At 40.7% G+C, this 23,098-nt stretch overlaps 1 protein-coding gene across 1 annotated transcript in view; it reads left to right on the top strand.

Annotated features, from left to right (window-relative positions):
* Positions 1-23,098, top strand: part of USP13 (ubiquitin specific peptidase 13) — a 56,100-nt gene that overhangs the window by 13,401 nt on the left and 19,601 nt on the right. The window contains exons 3-10 of the mRNA XM_082486849.1: positions 2,637-2,697; positions 12,285-12,406; positions 12,829-12,971; positions 13,169-13,353; positions 17,764-17,858; positions 19,447-19,634; positions 21,272-21,343; positions 21,614-21,707. Coding sequence (XP_082342975.1) covers positions 2,637-2,697; positions 12,285-12,406; positions 12,829-12,971; positions 13,169-13,353; positions 17,764-17,858; positions 19,447-19,634; positions 21,272-21,343; positions 21,614-21,707 — 960 coding nt within the window. The remainder of the gene's footprint in view (positions 1-2,636; positions 2,698-12,284; positions 12,407-12,828; positions 12,972-13,168; positions 13,354-17,763; positions 17,859-19,446; positions 19,635-21,271; positions 21,344-21,613; positions 21,708-23,098) is intronic.

Here is a 23,098-nt window from a genome sequence, read left to right on the forward strand (position 1 = left end):
CTTGTGAATCACGATGTAGCAGAGGGGCCTAGCATCTGTGTTTGAAGGTGGTGACACACTGGTGCACTGGGTCATGTGGTAGGAAACAGTGTTTGACTATTCAGTACAGGTGAAGATTGTGTCATCTAACACAGCTCATAGGTAGGATCCCTCATACATTAGCTGTGGATCTTGTTTACTGTGACTGTTAGCTTCTTACATGCTATCCACGTTTTCCTTTGAGCAATGGGAAACATGGAACAGTTTTATGAAGTGTCTGGTACATGCTGCATTGTGGTTTTGGTTTTTTAAGCCAAGCTTTTGATGGTGTGGGATACAGTAAAGCCAAAGGCATTGTATATGCTATCTTAAGATGCTTTTATTGAGGCTGCTATTCTTGCCTGTGGTTCCCTTGGCATCATCCTTGCAGAATGCGCTGCATTGCTGCAGAAATCCCTGTTTGCTTCTGAAGGTGTTTGGAATAAGTATCAATCATGTATCTTGTCACAATTCAGTTAGAAAATAAGGGTCAGATCATCAGCGTAATCAAGAAAATAGATTTTTTTCTTTTTCCCAGGATTTCCCTCTTCACAATTTTTAAATCACCCACTTTCCTGTAGTGTATGACTCGTGTACAACTGAATACTGTAATATTCAGCCCCGAGCAGAGCTTTAGCTTGGTGCTATAGTGATACCTCAGCCCTGGTGAAAACCCTAGGCAGAGAAGCATGAAATTTCCTACAGTGATGGGTTCCTGGATGTTATTCAGTGATGGTGCTGCTATAAAAAATGTGGCAATGGTGCAGTTAAAGAGAACGCAGAATAGCCTACACTCACACCTTGTTCAAGAACCGTCACAAATGGAATTTAATGCCACTAATGATGCATTGTGGGACTCCCATTTGCTGGGTTTGTCACATCTGTTAGAAGCCAAAATTGTTTTGTGAATGGAAAATGTTTTCAGTGATTTCTGACAGGTGGAGAAACAAGGTAAAGCACCTGTCAGGTTCTAGGTTTTTTAGGAGTATTGAGCATCTGCAATTCCAGTTCCGATGTATTCAGCAGTTTGGAAAATCGAGCTGAAATATTTAGTGTCAGGCTGGCAGTGATTAAACACTCCATGTGAATTCTTCCTCTTTGAAATATCTAGCTTTAATGACTTTCACAATATCCCACTTGGTGACATCAGAATTCAATTGGACCTTCCTAGTATTAGAAACAACATTTTTTTGAGTTCTGAAGCTATAATCCTTGGAATATGTGCAATTTATTCATAATATATTTCTAATTGGGTCATGTTGTATCTTGCTGCTGCTTTTTTAAAATAGATTTAGATTCTTGGCTACTTCCTTTCCACTTGTTAAAATCCAGTAGTGTTAAGGACAAAAATGTTCTGCTTGTTATTTTCACTTCATTGAGGATTTTTTTTTTTTTTAAATGCTGGAGTTGCAACCCTGACTTCCTTTCCCTAGGGCTCGTATATATGGATAATAGGTTCTGTTCTTAAGTGCAGCCAAGGAGTGTTAGTTGGCATCTGCTCTTTCTAAGAATGGAAAAATTTCCTATGATGTATAGGACCTCACTGATGATTCAAGCAGTCTGCTTTGGCCAAAGCTTTATTTACATGGTGAAGGGAACCACCCAAAATATGTGACCCTTTCACTTACCAAGGAGCAGAGGCAAACATGAACTTTCCTTAGGCTGACAGGTTCTTGGCTGGTTTCTCTCCACCTGTTGTATCCCAATATTATTATATATAAAAAAAAAGTTACCCAACAACCTCACCAGTTACACTAACATTATACACTACCTAATGCATCATGTTGGCATTGTAGCCACAGAAGCTTATTTGATTTGATTTAATGGTGCCTGTTAAGAAACAGCTTAAGAATCAAGTCTGTTGACTTTTACATTTCCTCAGCTACTAGCATTTTCTCTAGTAGTTTGAGATATTTTGAACTGGGAAAGTAGTGCTTGAAACTGAATGTCACTTACTGTTCTCTGCTATGGAGCTTAAATTAAAAATAAAATAACTCCCACCCCCAAACAATTGCTTAGGTGTTGTCAGGTTTCCTCCATACTTTCTAATATTAAAAAAGCATGGTGGTAACTTGGATTGATCAGAATGGAAGCAGGCCTAGATCCTGACGGAAAGGGCGTTTTTTTTCTGGATAGAAAAAATTAGCTGAACTAATAGATCACAGCAAAGTGGTCATACTGGAATTAGTTATGAAGGATTGAATCTTTTATGCAGATAATAGCCTTTTCTTCCCTTCTCTAATTCAGCTTTAGTCATTAAGAAACACTGTAGAGGATTTAGTGGTGAGAGGTCTGAGTGATGCTAGATGTCCCTGTCTTGTTGCTAGAACACCAGTCACCCATGGTGACCATGAAACATGCTCTGCTTAATTGCTAACAGAGCAAAGTATCAAGGATTCAGATGGCGGCTTTCTTCTTCCATGAGGGTCATAAGCAATGATTAGTTGAGTCCCATTGTCAGAGGTGAATGAAGAGGATTTACATTCTTGCTCAGCAAGGACTATGATTTAATAGAAGGACCATGAACAGATAGATGTGTGTCAGAAATGGTGGTGGTATGGGGTTATTACTGTTGTCTCACTTGATGGATTTTTAATTGTTTCTTTCTCTCTTTCCAGAAGGTACCAGGGGCATCTGGTGGAGCTTTACCAAAAAGGAGGAATGCTAAGCTATTTTTAGGTATTGTGAACAGCTGCTTTCACACAGTCCTGTTCTGACCCTGTCTACATGTGTACTTGGGTTCTGTCCACCATTGTGTCTGGTTTTGGGGCTCCTTGTGGGTTTTCTTTTTCTGTTGGGTTATTTTTTTAACTTTTGGTTCTCGTTTTTAAAGTTGGTGCAGACAAATAAGTAATTCTTAGTAATTTTGGTGTATATTGAGAGACGTGTGTATGTATACATGAAACACTTTAATCTAAAGTAGGCCCTCAGCTATTCTTAAACAGCCTAGGGTTTGATAGGAATTTTTTGACTCATTCTGTCCCTTCTCTCTTTGTGTGATCTCCACAAAGCACCCTTTTATTAAAATGTTTATGTATACTTAATGTTTAGATATTGCCCCTCACTACAAGAAAGACATTGAGGTGCTGGAGCTTGTCCAGAGAAGAGCAACAAAGATGGTGAAGGGTCTAGAGCTCAAATCTTATGAAGAGCAGCTGAGGGAACTGGGTTTGTTTAGCCTGGAGAAAAGGAAGCTGAGGGGAGACCTTATCGCTCTCTACAACTACCTGAAAGGAGGTTGTAGTGAGGTGGGGGTTGGTCTCTTCTCCCAAGTAACAAACAATAGGACAAGAGGAAACGGCTTCAAGTTGCGCCAGGGCAGGGGGGGCGTTAGGATGGATATTAGGAAAAATTTCTTCACTGAAAGGGCTATCAAGCACTGGAACAGGCTGCCCAGGGAAGTGGTTGAGTCACCATCCCTGGAGGTATTTAAAAGACCTGTAGATGTGGTGCTGAGGGACATGGTTTGTAGTGGTTTTGGCAGTGTTACATTAATGGACTTGATCTTAAAGGTCCCTTCCAACCTAGACAATTCTATGTTTCTATATAACAGGGCCTGAGTGTGGCACTATTCTGCTCAGCAGCTGGTCATAGGAGGGGTTGTTACCATTTCGAAGTTTTTATACAGGTAAATGTTCATAAGTGATGTTGTGGTCTCTCCTGTAATGAATGCAACAGTACATATATCATGAACATCTCTTATCAATTCTTATTCTGTTATGTCCACAGTTATATGTCCTTCCTTCATGGAAAGCAGATTTCTTACCATGTCTATTTCATCCAATATCCATAGATTCAGATTACCCAGAAAACCTGAGGGCGTCATAAATATGCATGAGGGCAACATGATGCAAAGTCTATATTCTCCCTCTTGCCACCACTTGTGGTATTTCTCTGATTCATCTGTTTATTCTTTACGTGTTAATAGCAAACAGTGACTTTTTCTTCTGGTAATGAAGAAGTTAAATATTTTTTTTACAATTGCCAGCTCTTATGACTAAAAGGAAACAATAGCATGGCCTTTCTTTGGAGTTGCTTTGATCTGTGGAATGTGTCCCTAAGAGGCCTTTGCAGATTGTGATCGATTAAATTGTTGTTGTTAATGTCTGGAGTAAGTTTTGCACGCAGGGCTTACAGAGAAAAAAAGTCTTACAATGAGTCATGAAGAAATCAAACTTTTCTTGTGGGAAGAGACTTTTAAGTTGCAGATGCTAGTCTAAATGCCATTTGCTGTCAGTTTATATTGAAAATAATGTTTGTCACTGGACGCTTGTAAAATAATTGGTTCAGAAACAAAGCTGGCAGCAATGCAGCAATGGTTGTACAGTGTTAGCAATGTGAGTGTAAACAAGAAGTACAAAAGCACAGTCAAATTCTGTTCTTGCTGATCTACTGCATACATTTTGAGGCTCCTGTCACTGTTCTATGCCGGCACACAGCATACGTTCCATGGTGTCTCTGATGTTGGAGTCCTCAAATTCCATCCTTGCACATGAGCATTTTGTTCCCACAGAGCAGATCTGGTGCAGCAGTTCCAAGTGGCCTGGTCCCAGGGAACTCCTGAAGGCGGTGCAGTTTCACTGGGCTGGATTTAGTACGTGGAACTATCACCATTTAATTCAACACTTCTGGAATCTGATGCACTCTTGAAAATGTGTCTCATCTGGTCTACTGAAGTCTTTGCAGTCCCTGCTGGCTGGAAGTAAAGTGGTGTCAACTCTTTGCTCTGATCCTTGAGATAGTACTTCCATGCATCCAAATGCTTTGTATCCACTACTTTGGCTCAGCAGATTTTATTCTCTTTTGGCCATTTTGACCAAAGAATTATTCCTGTCCTTGTTCATAGCTGAGAAAACGAAAGCACAGGGACGTCAGCTTATTTGATAATTTTGCATGACACAGCAGCAGAGATGGTTACCAAAATTTGGCATCTTATCTCTTAATCCAGCACCTTCCTCATTGGTTTGGAGCTGCTGGAGTTCTCATCTTAACAGGTTGTTTTAATTCTGTCTTTCTCATTGTGACCTTGGGCACCTTATGGTAGAGGTCTGCACCAAACTGGCTGTTACCAGCCTATATATGTAGCCTGCTATTTAGGGCTTACTCTGTCAGGCAAGAATGGACAATGATCAATGGGCAACTCTAACATCACTGTGTTTTTAGGTGTCTTTGAATAATTCCCTGAAGGCCCAGAGATTTAAGCCAATCCAGTTTGAGCATTCGTTACATTGCTTCTTATAATCCTCTTTGATGTAAAGCTATTAAAGGTACTAAACCCTTTTGAATCTGCTTAGTATTAGGAAAACATCTTTTGGATGCGCACTGATTACTTTCTAGCACTGCTGCTATCTGGCAAATGCAATAGAAACACAGACTGGAAGCTTTATCTTTCCCTAAACATTAAGAGATCCATAGCAAAATGAATGTGCATGTGTGTGTGTGCATTAGGTTTTGGGCTCATTTTGTCTTGTTTTGTTTTTCTTTTGGAGAGAGAGGGTTGGAGGGCTGTGAGTGTTCTATGTAATCAGGAAGCATAATAACGTTGTGCATTGAAATGTATGAACTGCCTTTAATCTAGATTGTTTAGATGTTGCTAGACAGTGTGGTTATGGTAACTTCAGCTCAGGCTGTGCAAGCTTTCAGGGGATTGGAGGTGATAGTTAAAGCAGACTGACTGCATCACAATGCATGGAGTATTATTCTCAATGCGTTGTTATCTAGGCTAGCAAGCCTGAAGATACTTTGTGCTTGTCAATATGTGTGCCTATTGCACAAAGAAGCTTTGGATCCTGCTGTAAAATGGAAAGAAATTAATTGGTGGAACAAGGTGGTAGCTCCCCATGACTTCACAAGCCTCTCAGATGAGAAACAGCTGCACTGTTGTCTTTGGCATGCAACCTCTTGTTTAAATCAGCCACAATATGATAAATGTGATACCAGTTTTGGAAAAAAAAAAAAGACATGATAGGACCAGGAAAGGTATCATCACCAAATTTAGTTTTCATATTAGCCCATCTGGAACAAAAAGAATGGACCAGAATTGATAGAAAGTATATAAAGATGACAGAACAGAAAAGAACCATTGTGGATTTTCCAAAGTGAAGTAATGGTTCTGGGTCTGCCAGAATAATCTGGGACTATGTGTCGTAGTCCCCCTGTATATTCAGTGAATGTGGGAATGAGAGCAATTCGATTAACAGGATGTACTATGATCTTCCTTACAAGATTCTGGTCAAAAGGGTAAGGGGGAAGATCCTTGTATTGAAGGGATTGGAGGCCCAGTTTTTACAGTAGTTACCAGCGGATTCCCCCTGGACCTGTTACTCCCAGGAGTTATCAGCAGAGTCCTTCATAATGTTCTAATTATGAAGAATTAATGTGATCATAAATGGTCTGGAAAGAGATTGAAAAATGAGGAAATAGAGTTTGCTGGTTGATTTAAAATTATCTAAGAGATTAGATCTAAAAATTATTTTTAATGTATTACTAAGTAACTAAACAATAGATGAAGTAAATATTGAAAAATGCAAAGACAAGAGAAGTGTTTTAATTGTGTGTGCACAGTGATGTGGTCTAAATTAGTTATTACTGTTCAGAATGGTATTTCTGAGAGAGAGATGATGTGAATGGTTCTCTGAAAATGTCAGCTGAGTTGTCAGCAGCAGTGAAAGCCTCAAATGGAACACCAGGAGTAGAGCAACATTTCCTATTTTGTTCTCTATTATTTTACTTTATAAATAAGAATTGAACCTCTCTTTTGAACAGAGAAACCACAGCTGCACAGAGTATCTCCCCCTGTCTCTCCTTTTCCAAAACCAACCAGATGAACAAACACACACACTCCCCCCAGCAAGCAAAAAAACCCAGACAGCTATCTGGAAGCTAGGAGGTACACACTGAGGGAGGAATCACCGCATTTTTGCCTTGTTCTGGTACCCTCTTCCTGGGCATCTGTTGGTCCATGCCAGAGCCTGGACTGTAGGCTAAACAAAGCTGGCAGAGCAACTGTCATAAAACTTGTCTGCAGACAGATGTCCTCTTCCAGATCAGTTACCATAGCAGTATTTGCCAGTGCAGCAAGTTGTGTGAGTTCTGTTTTGAGCAAAGTCAGGGCTAACTTAGACCATCAATTAAGTGCTTTGAAGTACTCAAATGAACAGCTCTGTCAGCAGATCGGTGAGGATGGTAATTGGTGGTAAGAGTGTCAGTGAGGAGCAGTATCCATGACACACAGCTGGTCTCAGAGAAGGACTCATAAAGGAAGAGAAAACTTTCACTTAGAGAGTCTGGGAGAACGTGTAAACTTGCTGAGCTTTTCCTGGATGGCACCTGCCTGCCTGCGGCAGTGAATGCACTTATGGCTACCCTTTCCAAGGGTAAAGACCATTCATAAGAGTGGACGTAGGGGATTTGATCACAGCTCCACTTAGCTCTCCTAGATCTCATAGCAGCCAGTAGCAGAACTCTCTTTTCAGTAAGGATGTTTTTATTTGGTAAGCATCTGAAGAGGACTTTTACCACAAGTGGTTTAAGTTGACATTTATGTAAGTAAGCGTATAGACTATATATCTATGAATGGAAAGTTGTGATTTAGGAGCATTTGAGTGTTTCCTGACGATATTTCTAAATTTTAGCCCAGTACAGTTGTGCATACGCCCCAATAGTGGAAGTGGAACTGATTAGACCCTGAGTGAACCTGTTCCTTTCTGGCTTTGCCATCTAAGCTTGAATTGAGTATAGAATGGTGAGCAGATACCTTACACTAATAGAGTCTTAATAGTTTGCTGGTTTAGGTGGAACTGTGGAAATTAAGCTAGATTAAAAAGGCTAATGCTGCTAGTAAAATAGTTAAGAATTTGAATTTTGGCGATTTAGCTTTGCTTGCTTAACATGTGACTGTGCCAGAAATCCAAGGGGTGAGGTCTGTATCTAGCAATAAGAACAGCATACTAATGTTTTGGAGATGTAGCAAGCAATTTGAATATTATTTTACAAGTAGTGGAAGATCCAAATGATCCTAGTAGAAAACTTTGCTTTTTCGTTTGCCACAAAGGAGAATGTTATGATGTTAAATAAATCTTTGATTTTTTTTTTTTTAATTTCTTCTTTTTTATAGTTCATCTGATGGGGTCGGTGTTTCAGATGTGCCTGACGACAAATTAAATGAATAGCTTATAGTTTGCAAAGTGCTGCTGCTGGAAGTCTCTATTATTTAGAGACTTCAGGAAGAAATTATTTGATTTAAAGACGCAGTCTTCCACTTCCAAGCCAATACAAATTTGTCCATTGCTTTCAGTGAGAGTCGGATGAAGCCCAGATTCCTAAGACATCTTTCTAGGGTTTCAAAATTAGTTGTAGGCTCACTAGTCAACATCCTCATTCGATTTTCATGTTTGTATTCCCTTTCATATGGACACAGACATATCCATATGCACAGGAAATCCTGTTTTAAGGTCCTGCTTGGAGTGTCCTTATGCCACTATTATTAGTGCAGTCAGTTGGTAACTTGTCTAAATCTGATCTGGGCACATCCACTCCTTTTCTTCCCCTCCAGTGGGTTCGTTTACAGTACTCTGTCTTCCACTTCCAGCTGCTGTTTTCAGTCAGTTCAGCAGGAATACATTTCTCACCGTCACTAAAGTGATGCCTGTGAGCTGGAGTAAATTTACTCTACTGACCGCTTGCCCAAAATAACAACATTAGTCGAGCTTCTCTTTTAATGCCTCTGTTATTTTGCTTTGCCTGTCGTCCTGGCCTCCCAACACAACACTTATGACCTACGGACACTTTGTTTTAGTGACCACAGTGTTTAACTGGGGCTCTGAGGAGGCACTGTAAAGCTGTTAGTCCACCAGAAGGGGAACAGTGTCATGGGGACATTCACCATCAAGCTGTCAGCTCTTTAAAAAGATTACAAACTGGTTGGTTGTCTTGTGGCTCAGCCTTAGAACTGAGTAAACCCTTTTTTGCCCAGAGATTCTTCTACTTGCAGTACATCTTGGAAGAACATCCTCGTCCAAGAAACAGCTTTGTATGAAGTACAGTGGTTCAAAGTTCATATTTTTCAGTGCCGTTAGTGTTACTGTAATTTTTAAAATAATATGCTCCATTTGCAAGTAGATTTCCCTCTGTTACTCTTTTCTATAGTTACTCTTGTTCATCTTTCAAATTCTGCACTAGTTTTAAAATCCAAGTTTGAAACTGCCTGCAGACTGTTCATGATGCCCAGTGGCTATGGGGTCAGCCTCTGTCCTCATTTAGTGTGGACTCCATTGCCTTCTAAAGTAATAGTTTGGGTTTTGTACCTACACTCATGCTTTCTTAGCTATGTTGACCCTTGCACAGGCACAGAAAATATGATGCAGGCAGAACTTGAACTTAGCAATTCTGGCTCTCAGCACACGCAAGCCAAAATTTTAAAACATGAGTAGTGATTTGAGGGTTTTCAACTGGACATTGTTAAGGGACCTGTCTGACAGTCAACAAAAGAGCTTAGTTTATATGGTCATCTGCTGTATCAAGGGATTTCAGTCAGTGACCTTAGAAATCCTTTCCACTCATGTACTGGATCTGAACCCTGGGAAACTGTCTTCAGAGTGATAATTGCCAAAAAGCACTGGTGGTCCTTTTAATTCCTGTTTAAAGGGAGTAGGTGTGTGGAGTGGAAGTGCACCAGCTTTACATGGTAACCTTCAAAAGTGGAATTGCCAGTTAAATCCTCATGTTTTTTTTTTTCCTGGAACTGTTACAAAGCTGTGTGTATGTTTCTTTAAAATAAGCAGTGTGATGCTGCCATATCGTCGCGTCAGGCACCCAGAATGCCATGCTGACAGGACATCGTTTTCTGCTTTTCTGGTAACATGAATGGTACAAAGCCCAAAAAGGTAAAAAGGAACTTTCCTTCCCTACCCATTGCACACAAAAGGCTGATGCTCCTAAGTGTGTGAAGTCCTTAGATGGCAGCAGATGATTGCTAATAGGATACTCAGTCTTTCGTCCCTGGATCATTAGTTCAAATGCAGGTCGGGTCAGTAGCAGTAAAGTCGCTACTGTCTGGCTTGTGAGATGAGCTGAAATGTGTGTCTGAATTTTGAACCCGGGCAACTGTATCATTGCTGTTTCTATGTAGCGGATTGTAAATACTATAAACTTAATGTTGGTATCATAAGGAAATGAAAATCCCAGCAGGTCTAACACACGTCTACAGACAACAGTGGCTGATGTGAGCTGTCGTCAGGTTCCCTCTGGTGGCTGAGTGAAGTGTGTGACTGCAGGCCCTGGAAGAGGCATTTGCTGCCTTTAAACCTGTCTGAACGTACACCGAGTTGTTATCCTCTCTGAGGAACCTCTGTCATGTTTAGGAGATGGTCAGTACTTTTTGGTTTTGCTATGCTGCCCACTGGCAAATTTCTGGGCGTTAAGTGAAAATTCTCTGTCATGCATTGCAATATGTGTCATCAGCCTGGAGATAATCAGTTTCTTTGCTTCATAGAGCAAAAGAGCTTACTGTTGCAGACTGCATCTATTAAGATTCATTACTTTATCAAAACATGGGATTGTAACACAAGCTGGGAAAGAAACCCAGAGTAAAGTGAGGTCACTGGTTATCTCTATTATGCTACAGTAAGGGAAGGGATTATTTTGAAAATAGTGTGATTTAGGGAGTTATTGCTGAATTAGTATTTTCTTTATAAATGTCATGCTTTCAGTATAGGAAAGAGCTCTTGGTTTTGTGTCTATATTTAGCTGATGAGAAGGGGCTTTTGTTGGTTGCTGCTGAGAAAGAGGTTGTGCTGCTGGAAGTCACTGGCAGTGGGTGTTGTCACCCCTCAGGACTGGCTGGTGCAGCAGGTGAGCCAGGAATTGAATGGAAACTGGATTATCTTCCTCTCAAGAGGTGGTCTTTTCAGGTCAAGTTAAAATATCTTTTGATACTTGTTTTATCACTTAGGATGTTCAGGTTGTTTCTGCCCAGTGGGTAAATAGAGAGCTTAGTTTTCTGAATCTGGCCTCTGTCATCCTTACCTCTGTCCCAAATAGACATTTGAGATTTCAGGCATTCCCAGGGTGCAGTGGTTGCTGCCCGTGCTCGTTTAGTACAGAGTGACTCATTAAGTATATGCATTTCCTTGGAGTGAAAATAAGAGCTAGCTTTAGCTACTGCTAATGCATCTTATTTCTTGGTTGAACCTTATTCTATTAGTGACTGTCTAGTACATTGGAATACAGTAGATCCAGCATCTCCAGATGAGAGGAGGATCCAGAAGATCCCATCCTTGCCCAGGCTATTCTCGCAGTTGAATCTTGTGAAATGTCTGACACAACAAGCACATATTTGGTCTTAACTTTTTCAGTTGTCCTGGAAAGAACTGACCAAGATTTTCACTCGGTCTTGCCACTATGGGATAATTATGGTTTTGATGAAGCTAGAGGTACTTGTATACCTTCCTGGCTTCTCTCTGGGTCCACTTATTTCTGAACAAGCATTTTAGCTGATGTTGCTTGATCAAGACTCATAATTACACAAAAAAGTCATCCTTACACTGGAATAAGAGTGTACAGAAACACTATGGAAGGCTTGATCTTCAAAGGAAAGCTTTATTAGGTAGTAAGTGCTTTTTAAACAGATGGTTACACTGGTTACAGAGTGGAGTTGGCAAGAGAAGGGTAATGCTGGTATAACTACTTGCTGTAGCTATTGGAGACTATGGATGAGATGTGGGAATACTTCCAGCCATGGACATCTTCATGGGGGGAAAGGCCACAGGTTCAAGATCGATGGGAGTCATAGCATGTTTCAGCCCGGTCTGTGATCTGGAAAATACAGGGGCTGAAACAAAGGTGCATTATTCCTGCTCTGCATTTTGGGCGTGGGTAGTGTTACATGGTCTCCATATTGTATAGCATTTCAAGATCCTGGGTAAAAGCCACAGCAGTATTACATCCTGATTTTGCCCCAAATGAACACAATTTTGTTAGCTGCTTCCCAGAATGTGATGTCTGCAACAGTGTACTGCTTGGAGAGGGGCCAAATCATCTGTGACTAGGGATGAGATTAAGATGGAAATTTTGGTCCTCAGAACATCCTCCTGCAGATCTCAGTTGAGATCAGGATTTCACAAACATTTCTAGCCAGAAGAAACTACTGACAGTGTCAATTTGCAGGCTGATGCCAGGCAAGCAATGCTTCAGAGTGGTACCCCTGCCATAATTTAGGAACCCTGGTCTTGGGACAATCTCCTAACATTCCCCATCTTGTTTTCCAGATCTAGAGACAAACAGTGATCTCAACAGTGATGACTTTGAATATGAAGATGAAGCAAAACTCGTTATATTTCCTGATCACTATGAAATCTCATTACCCAATATAGAAGAGTTACCAGCACTGGTCAGTGAGTGTGTCCAAGTAGTGATAGGAATTGTCTCCTGCTTCAGTTTTTATCAAGCTGGTGCTTTGTTTTCTTACATGTGGTGCTTGTTTTTACAAAAAGATCCTTCTTAACCAGCTATAAGAGAGAGTCAGTCATTTTTAAGTCTGCTTTGTCTTTGTTTCTTGGATTTCCTTTTACTTCCTGTATTCCTTCCCATATTATGATGCCAGCTTGTCCCAGGGAAGCTCACATAGTACATGTTGTGCTTACTTCCCTGCTAAAATAATAACTGCTGTCTAGAAGATTACGTGCATATTTAAGTATATAAATAGTCTTACTGATATCCAGTTCTGTATGTGGTTAGCAATGGGCTGAATGCCAAGTTCTGTCCAGTCACTCAATCGTGTTAGGTTTTGATTGATGTACATTTGTCTTCCAGGTGACGATAGCTTGTGATGCACTCCTCAGCGCAAAATCACCCTACAGGAAGCAGGACCCTGACTCCTGGGAAGAAGAGCTACAGGCATCTAAACATGCCAAAACACTTGTACAGTTAGACAATGGTGTTAGAATTCCCCCCAGGTGAGGTTAATAAGGCTTGTTCATTGTAGGTTCCAGTACAGAACAGAGTAACACAACTAAAGCCAGCAACTCAGCCAACAGTTCTTTTGCATGACTCCAGGCTGGGTGTGTATGTTTGTTTGACCTACCATAATTGGCACTACAGGACTGGTTCCTGCCTGACTTATTTCTGTCTTTTTTTCATGTTCTCTGCTCAGCGGTTGGAAATGCTCAAAATGTGACCTGCGGGAAAATCTATGGCTAAACCTGACAGATGGTTCTGTGCTGTGTGGGAAGTGGTTCTTTGATGGCAGTGGGGGGAACGGGCATGCAATGGAGCACTACAAGGAGACGGGTTATCCCCTGGCAGTGAAGTTGGGAACCATCACTCCTGATGGAGCAGGTCAGCCACCTGGCAGTTTCTGAGATGGGGTATCTTTTGTGCATGAGACTAATAATGTATATCTATTACCAAATGGGTTTGTGCTTCTAGTGCAAATGTTTGAGAAACTGATATGGAAAGAAAACCCTGTGGGTCTTTGAATCTTGATCGGGGCTTGGGGGAATGACACACACTTCATTCGGAGAAAGCCCTTACCTCTTTTATCTGCTCCTCTTCTCCTGTTTTATATTTGGTGTAAATACCTTTTTGAGTTTGTATAATAGTAGATTTATAATAGAAGAATGGTATTATTTTGAAACAGCAGATTCCAGAGAAGTGGTATTCTTCAGTTCTGCTATATTTGCTAGGGCAAATGGTTCAATATTATGTAACATAGAAACAATAACAGGGTAATAATTTTTAAAGTCACAAAAGTCTGTTTGTATCAGCATGTAAGGTTTTTTATCATACTGGAAACTGTGCTATTTTTCCTTATTGTTTTGGTAGCATTTTAGTCAGTCTAACAAATGCTCATCTTTGTGGGGCTGCTGTGATGCTCATTTGTAAAATGCCTGATGATCTTCAGAGGGGGGAAAAAGCTGTAGATATATCCTTGTTTGCATATTCTCTGAGTGTGACATTCTGCAGTGTTGCTGTGGAGAGGATTATGGTGTGTGAGGATTAGATGGAGTAAAAACATGCGAAGCTGAAAAAGTCACAAGCAAAGAGATCCTTTGCTGCAGCTGTACAGAGAAATAAAGAACAGAAGAGCACATAGCATGATTGTATTTTGGTTTTAGTGCTTATGACCGTATGGATGAAAAATAGCTGTTTAGAGCAGCAACTCTTTTAACACACATCAAGTTGAGAGTTTTTCATCTTTAAGTCCTATTCAGTGTCAGGGATAGGAGACTGTAGTCAGATTCAGCCAGCTGTGCCACAGAAACACTGAGCAAAATTCATTCTTCTCTCTCCCAGATGGAATATTGTTTCCTTGCATGAGCCTGGTCTTGGATGATTTCTATCTAAATTTCTCAGTTATTGAAGGTGTTTAGGGTTTGCCCAGCTATGGGTTTCAAATGTATATACAAAATAAACAGAATATTTTTAGTGAGTTTTTTCAATGTGTTTTGTTTTTTTTTTTTCTTATCTTTAGCAGCAGTACTTGTTTCCTTATGGCTGCTGTCCTTCTGCCTCCCACCTATCAGCTGCTTCGTCTCTTACATGGCCTTTGGGATAACAAAGGACGGGCAGTCATCCTTCTCTCTGAATGAGAGGCACCAGCTGTTCCCCACAGACCTTTGTTCTTCTGGATGACGTTTACTTGCTTTCCCTATAGAAAAGACTTCCCTCCTCCAACCCTCCTTGTTTCCTTTGCAGTAATTGTTCTCTCTCTGGTCTATATTGCAGTGGTAATCATAACCTTTCGATAGGGCTGGATGACAAATGAGCTTCAGGAAAGAGGCTCTGTGGCTGATTGTGACACGAAGTCTGTCTGGTTTCTGCTTCCCTGGGCTGGAGGTGAGGAGGTGATGGCAGAGGAGTAATAAGCGTTAGTCCCTCTGCTGACATAACTTACTCCTTTTTCACACCAGTAAGAAGGAGAAGGAGGTGGTGCCAGTATTCCACTTATACTTACCCTACGTGTACCCAGAGGGAGCAGAGGAGAGCTCCTTGTCTTTCCTTGAGAAATCTGTTGTATACATTATGAAAGATTTCTGGGTCATTAGCCCCATTTTGTAGCATTCTGTCAACAAACAGATCTGGCGTCAGGGCAGAAATTGAACCAGACTTCTGTCTTCCACTCTTGGACAGGATGCACGAGAGAGTCAGAAAAGTTGCTTGCTTCAATAGGTTGAGTACTACTCAGCAGACTGCTACCTCCAGCCTCTCTCGACAATACCATTAGATTTAATTTCAAGTCATTGTGAAACTGGTTTGAGGAATGGAATGGGGGTTTGGCAGTGGGAAACCCTGTCTGACAGGTACTTGAATGAGTTGCTTAGTGGATACCAGTCTCCACAATTGTCAGATACTTCTTTGGGAGATCCGGAGCATCTTGTTTCTTCAGGGGCAGTGTTGCCATTGCCTGTTACCCTTTAAGTGGGAAGGAGTGATGTGTACGCAACCAGAACAGGTGTAAATCTTCAGCTGTGAAGAAAAGGAAGTACAGGTAGCATTGTCATTTTTCTTTTCTTATCATAATGTGAATAATAATGATTACTCTTTAATAATATTCTGTGTTGTCTTTTTCAGATTTTTCTTGGCTATTTTTTTTGTTGTTTTTTCCCCCTTATATTCCTCCCTTTTTCCCCTTTCTCAGTCTAATGATACCATCTTTTGTTTGTCATATTTGCTGACTTATTTACATTCTGTATCTACCCGAGTCCATATGACAGCATACAGACCTGTGTTTGGGGGCTCTCATCTTCTTTCTTTGATTTGCTGCTCTTTGATTTTTTTGAAATAAGTGATTTCTGTCTCTCTCCCATGAATTTAAGTTGGCTACACAGCAGAAAGTACTAATGTATATGACACGAGCTGGGCTTGAGCAAAGGATTAATGTCTTGTGTTCCGTTTCTACTGTTGTGGGACAGTAGGCCCAGATGGTTGCTCTCTCTTCAGTTGCCGGAGCTGAGGAAAAACAAAATCAAAGCTTCCACATTGAAAGTAGTCACCCAAGATCAGTTGATGTGTAATCTCACTCCATTAAGTGTTTGAACTTTACAGGATCTTTTGGCTGTGCTGTGACCTCACCAGAAAACTATGGGAATGTTGTGATCTCGTGTGTGTGGATGAACAGTTGTCTTCTGAGCATGCTTGCTACCACACAGTGGAATTCCAGTAGATGGGCAGCTACAGCCACACGCATGCCAGAGAGGTCACCAGGACCAATGTTAATAGACGATCTGATGGCTAATCAGCAGCTGGCAGCACGACTCAAAACCACAATTCCCTGGTTTGAGGGAGTTAATGTTTTTCATAGGGCTGGTAAATTTTAAAAGTTGCATTAGGTCTTTGAATTCTTGGCTAACCTTCAACCTATCATTTCAGTGTGGGTTTGGTACTAGCAGACTTCAAGGAGACTGTCTTTTTGTTAGTCTTACATAGAGGATGGGCTGAGTCAGAGCCAGGGTCTGTAGTTTCCAGGAGAGGGCAAGGTAGGGACCTTTCAGAAGTGGTATTTGTGCTGTGAACAGCCTTTATCTGGGTTCCTGCTCTCTTCTCCTGAGTTTGTTTCATCTTTCCCCTGGCTAAGTTTTCTCTGGCAGCCTAGATCTGGTCATATGGGGCAGGGTCACTGTGAGAAACTCTGCTGAGCGTGAAGGAAACTTGGCTGAGAGAAGTGCAGGCAGACTGGGAGGGGGATTCTGGATTTTGGTATGGGTAGAGACCAAAGCAGGGAAGTAGTTCTTCACTACAGAGGAAGAGGCCAGAGAAGAGAGAAGATGGAAAGCCTGTTCAAGTCTTACTAGTGCATGCCTTATCACTCAAATCCTTTTATGATGCCTGTGGCTTTATTGTTATTTGCTCAAGTAGATGAAACCTGCTCTGGACTCAGCTTCATTACAGGAATTGCTGGGTAAACACTAAAAATGAGGTTTTTCTCTCAACCATCTTGTCCTTCTGTTGAATTTTTTAAACTTGGTTTCTTAATGAAAATATCATTGCTAGAAATATTGCTTCCCTCCACAGTTTGCCCTGCTAAAATGTTTATGGGCCTTTTACTTACGGCCATAAGGACCTATCATAGAGCTAGAGCTGAAATCTAGATCTCACATGCAATAAAGCAAGACACCTCAATCATGAAATAAGCCTTTCTCCCTAACCACTAGATTAATCTTTCAAGTCCAATCCAATGGTGTCCAATCCAATAAACACATTTTCGTTTCTAATAAAGAATTTCTCAGTTCTCCCTGCGCCTCTGTGGGAAAAGGGCATAAGCGGATTCCTTAAACTGTACTAAAAATTAAAATACCACTGGCAGTAGTCAGTTGGTGCCATATACTTGCAGTTTTAATGTGTCTGCCTGTATCTAGTAGCTCCACAAAAATTCAGAATCTCTTGTTGCCACATTCAAAATGTGGACTGGCCACGTGTCTGGGAATGTTGCTTGCCCCACTCTTTGTTTTTCCTACAAATTTCTTGGGTTTGGAGGGGAAATACTATGATCACTATAAATATTCTTAGGTTTAATACTGTGAGGGCTTGTAATTTCTTTTGAGGAGGGCAATTGAGGTGATTGCATTTACGATATTTTCTGAGATGCATGGATGTCTGTGCATTTTTCTGCTGGTCAGAACTAAACTTAGAGAATATGAATAAGGCATCTTGTATAGGCAGTCCTGTACTGAGTATGCAATGTTGGTAAACAAAAAGAAGGGATAATATTTGATACTACAGCTCATCTCCTTCTCTCTGCTTTTGTAGATGTCTATTCCTTTGACGAAGAGGAACCGGTTTTAGATCCACATATAGCAAAACATTTGGCACACTTTGGAATTGATATGCTGCAGATGCAAGGGGTAGGAAATCTGGTTTTTATTTAGTTTGTTGTTTTGTTGTTTGTTTAGTTGGAGTTGGGAGAGAAACAGGAGAAGAATGATACTTGTAGCTTATATTTGTTTGATTCCTTCAGACTGTTATGATAGTATTTAGTTTTGTAAAGTTCAGCCACAGTTCGTGTTTTATTTTCTGAGGTCTGAGATGAGTGAACCATTACTCTCAAATCTGAAAATTACCTTCCGAAGGACTTCCTTTGTAGTCTTTAGCTTACATGTTTCACTTCTCATGTGTTACATACCATTTTCCTTCAAGATGAAAAACTTCATTCAATTAGAGAAGAATATCTAGAATGTTTAATTACAGTGAGTGAAGGAAAGCCTTTTGCATGTGTAAACAGATACAGATCTTAAGCAAAAATAAGCTAAGCAAATGGTTAAGTAAAAAAGTGGTTGAAAGGTTCTTTATGCAAAGTTATAAAATTCAGTTTAGGTCTTGTTAATAAATACATTATGGAATGAAAAAATACCTTGTCTCAAGTCTAGAAAACAGCGTGGTCTGTGGTGTGGTACACTAGAAAGGGACTGGGGCAAAAAGGGTCCTGTTCCTGAACATGTTGCTGGTCTGTAGTAGTAGAGAAGTCCTTGTAATAATTTGTATCTTGGTAGATGTTAATCCAGTTCTGTTTAAATAATCTAAGAAGTCTGAATGGAATATAGTTACAAAGGCAGGTGGCTTTATTTTTATTTTTATTTTTTCACTGAAGCTCATAGCCTAGTACCTGAGAACCTGAACATGAAAAATGTTAAAAATGAATAAAACTGATACTAGTTTAGTGTCTAAGTGAAGAGAAAACTAATAACTCTAAAATGATAGAGAAGAGTTAAACTGCAGTTTCAAAAGCCTTCATTGTACTAATAATATTTTTGGTATACTAATTTCCTTGCCAATATCATGGATAAAAAGCCTCTTTTATCCAGCAATCTCTTTAGAAAACCTGTTTTACTCAGTGACCTTGAAAACTTAGTCTCAGCTGTTGCAAAGGTTTCGCTTCCAGTTTTCGGACCAGTCTGAAAAGTTCTTAGCAAAGTGGTGGAATAGTGCTACCAGTAAATGACACTGTAGTGACCTGTGCCTACCTAGCTGTGAACAAGCTACGTACCTACAAGCTGAAAGCTGAGCTGTAAAGGGGAGAAACTTCAGCATGGCAAATTTTGGCTTTTCCCATTTGAAAGAAGTTCTTGGATCTGCAGCTTTTCAGCTGGTCATTACAAATGGAATATGAAACCTGAAAAAATGCAGTGATTTGATGCTGAGGCTTGAGGTCACAGCCCTGAGAGAAGCAAAGCTTCCAAGTGGGATTGAGGTCACAACTAGGAACACTCAAAGAGCCAATGGTCTGTGGTAAAGAGCTAAGAGGTACATTGGAAGAACAAGCTGCTGGCCTTCTGACCCCGATCTCCTCCTCTACATGCAGGATCTAGCTCCCTTTGCCTATTGGTTTGGCTCTTCTTTTCTAGAGTATAGAACACAAAGTTGGTGATGGTGATAGCAGCAGCATAATTGTTGCAGAAGTTAAACAGGTTGAAAAAAAAATCTTGTTGCTTTCAGACAGAGAATGGGCTAAGAGATAATGATATAAAACCAAGAGTCTCTGAATGGGAAGTGATTCAGGAAGCTGGTGTGAAACTCAAGCCCATGTACGGCCCAGGATACACTGGCATGAAGAACCTGGGAAATAGCTGCTACCTCAGTGCTGTCATGCAAGCCATTTTCAGCATCCCAGAGTTCCAGCGAGCGTAAGTAGCTTCAAACTAGTTCTTGTCACTAGCTGCTGCATTCCTCAATGTCTTGTTTTTCTAATCATAACAGTATCTTCATTTTTGTTTCACCTGCAAACTAGTCTCTTTCAGTCAGTTCAGTGGCTGCTTAGAGGGTTTGATTGTATTGTTCTGTTCTGGAAAACACAAAACCCAATCTGCCTTTGAAATCAGAACTTACTCATTTAGTTTCAGTGGTGGGAAATCATATGCCAACTTGTAAACTTGATTGCTCTGTCTCTACTTTTTACATACATACCTATATACGTATCTCTATCTCGGTATTATCAGTATTGCATTAGGGTTTTTTGTACTGGCCCATGCCTTCATATAGCTGCAGGAATCATTCTGTTGCTCCAGTGTATTGTACCAGCACAAATATGTTAATATTGATCCATGCTAGTGGAAAGTAATGCACCTTTTGCATTCAAGCCTGGCTAAGAAGAGGGGAAACCAGCAGTGGCATATTTTTAATTAAAATTCTTATTAAAAAAACCCCTCATGTTATGAAAAGAGTAGTGTGAGCGTATTCTTCCACTGAATAATTAAGACAGTAAAAAGGTAAAAGCACAACAGAAGAATATGAAATATTCCTGACTGATCAAAAATGAACACATCACTCCAAGGAGAGAAGCCTTTTTATAAAGGACAGCCTATGGTTTGTAGTAAAATTCAGAGTGCTCTTTCATTCCACAGCAGCAGTAGTAGTGTGTGTGCTGGAAGTAAGGCTTTTAGATTTTTGGAAAGCCTCCCAGGTTTTCACATAGCAGTTGCCTTCTGGAGAAGAACAGGGAGAAAACTTTTGTTTGTTTACTTTGTTAACCATATGGAGTACAGTCTGTAGATTCATTAGGTGCTGTCTTTTCTACCTTCATGTGTGAAAAATATCAAAATGGACTTTACTAAGGGAGGTTGCTTTCCACAATGTGGTCCTTGGAGTTACCTGGACCACTTAGTATCAACAAAGCAGTGGAGATCTTTGATGAAAGAGGGACCAGGCAGAAATTAGATGTGTTCTTTTAACATGGCCGTACCTACCTAGCCTGTTTTTCTTGTGCTCAAGGGAACCAGTGCTCAGATAGAGTACTACAAAATGCTTCACTTTACAACAAACTGGCTAGAACAATGTACATCTCAGTGTTTATTGTCAGGAGTTAGCCTTTGTTTCTCTGAAGAAACTCAATAGAAACATTCTTTTTACATGTTTTGGTCCTGATACAAGTTTGGAATTTATTTGACAAAATAGAAAGTAGAAAGTACATTGGTTTTCAGCCCAGCTCTATGGTTTTGGGCAACACTGTCCTGCAGCTATTTCAAGATCAAGGAATAGAATTTAAGTTCCGGATGAACAACACCGCCATATCCTTTATAGCAGGAAGCTTCTAAGCAAAACTTAAATGTCCATTTCCTGATTTCTTTACTGTTTGTTTTTTTTTTTTTTTTTTTTTTTATGGTAGAAGCACTCACCAGGGATAGATTAAATCATTGCTATGATGCAGATTTGACTTATTAGCACAGAGGAAGCCTGCTGGTGTATCACTGCTGAGGGCTGAGGATATTCTTGAGTAAATCTAGCTGTGATACTTGAATGTTTCTGCTTTGTTCTTGTTGCCCAGGTATGTGGGAAACCTTCCACGAATATTTGACTACTCTCCTCTTGATCCAACGCAAGATTTCAACACTCAGATGTAAGTGACACTTCTCAATGATTTACTTGGTCAAGTTAAATGGAATCTAAATAATATAATGGAAGGGCAAAAGAACACCTCTGTGTGGGCTTGAAAGTGAGATAAGGTACAAGGTGGGATGGGAAGATTTGCCCACTTAATTGGAGGTAATGATGTCTCATCAGGGCGTCAAAGATGGTAAACTTCTTTTTTTGCTTGGAATAAAAATCTTCTCCTCTTTTCTGTTTTTCTCACATGTTTGTTTCCACCCTGCCACTTTCTTCCCTACAGGGCTAAACTGGGACATGGCCTCCTTTCAGGCCAGTACTCTAAGCCACCCATGAAATCTGAGCTTATTGAGCAGGTGATGAAAGAAGAACACAAGGTATTTGACTGAGTTTGTGCAGCCTGGTAACTAGGTAAAAGTGATATCCTGAGAAAAGGGAACAGGTGCCAGGCATTGAAGAACACGTGTGGATCCAGCATGGGATGCTTAGCAAGGTGGAATGTGCAGGATTCTAGTCAGGAATATATTAGTCAGGGGTTATTTGTGCAAAGCATTAAAACAGCCGCTGGTTCTGCTAAAAAAGTGTTCTGCTGCACCAGTGATGAGTGCAAAAGTTCATAGAACTTGCAACTTACGTTTATCTTCTCTGAGGAACCAAAAGAAATTTATCTAGAGTCTGAATATTTGGAAGCAAACTTCTAAACCCTCTTTAAATGTCAGAAAGAAGTATAAAGAGCTGAGGAGTTCTTTTCAGGAAATGTCTGACAATATACCACCTGATTTCAGGAGAAATCAGGTCTAGGAAATGCAAGATTAAGTGGTGCTGGATGTAGATATAGATGAAGGAGGGACCATGCAGATCCATAGAATAGGTTGAGTTGGAAGGGACCTTTAAAGGTCATCCAGTCCAAACCTCCATACAATGAGCAGGGACATCTTTAACTAGATCAGGTGACTCAGAGCCCCATATCAACCTGACCTTGAATGTTTCCAGGGATGGCACATCTACCACCTCTCTGGGCAGCCTGTTCCGGTGTTTTACCACCCTCATTGTAAAAAAAAAAAGTCTTCCTTATATCTAGTCTAAATCTACCCTCTTTCAGTTTAAAGCCACAACAGACCCTGCTAAAAAGTTTGTCCTCATCTTTCCTGTAGGCCCCCTTTAGGTACTGGAAGGCTGCTATAAGGTCTCCCTGGAGCCTTCTCTTCTCCATGCTGAACAACCTGAACCCTCTCAGCCTGTGCTCATAGGAGAAGTGTTCCATCCCTCTGATTATTTTTCTGGCACTCGTCTGTACCCACTCCAACAGGTCCATATCTTTCCTCTGCTGAGGGCTCCAGAGCTGGATGCAGTACTCCAGGTGGGGTCTCAGGAGAGCAGAGTAGGGGGGAAGAATCATCTCCCTCGACCTGCTGGCCACACTTCTGTTGATGCAGCCCAGTGTGCAGTTGGCTTTCTGGGCTGCAAACACACATTGAATCATAGAATCATTGTCAGATCGTGTCCAGCTTTTCATCCACCAGTACCCTCAAGTCCTTTTCAGCAGGGCAGCTCTCAATCCCTTCATCCCTGTTTGTATTGGTACAGGACTCTGCACTTGGCCTTGTTGAACCTCATGAGGTTCACATGGGCCCACTTCTTGAGCCTGTCCTGGTCCCTCCGGATGGCATCCCATTCCTCAGGTGTGTCAACCACATCACTCAGCTTGGTGTCGTCCACAAACTTGCTGAGGGTACACTTGATCCCATTGTCTATATCATTGATGAAG

This window comes from Vanellus vanellus (genome assembly GCF_965231255.1).
Source record: "Vanellus vanellus genome assembly, chromosome: 8".
NCBI lineage: Eukaryota > Metazoa > Chordata > Aves > Charadriiformes > Charadriidae > Vanellus > Vanellus vanellus.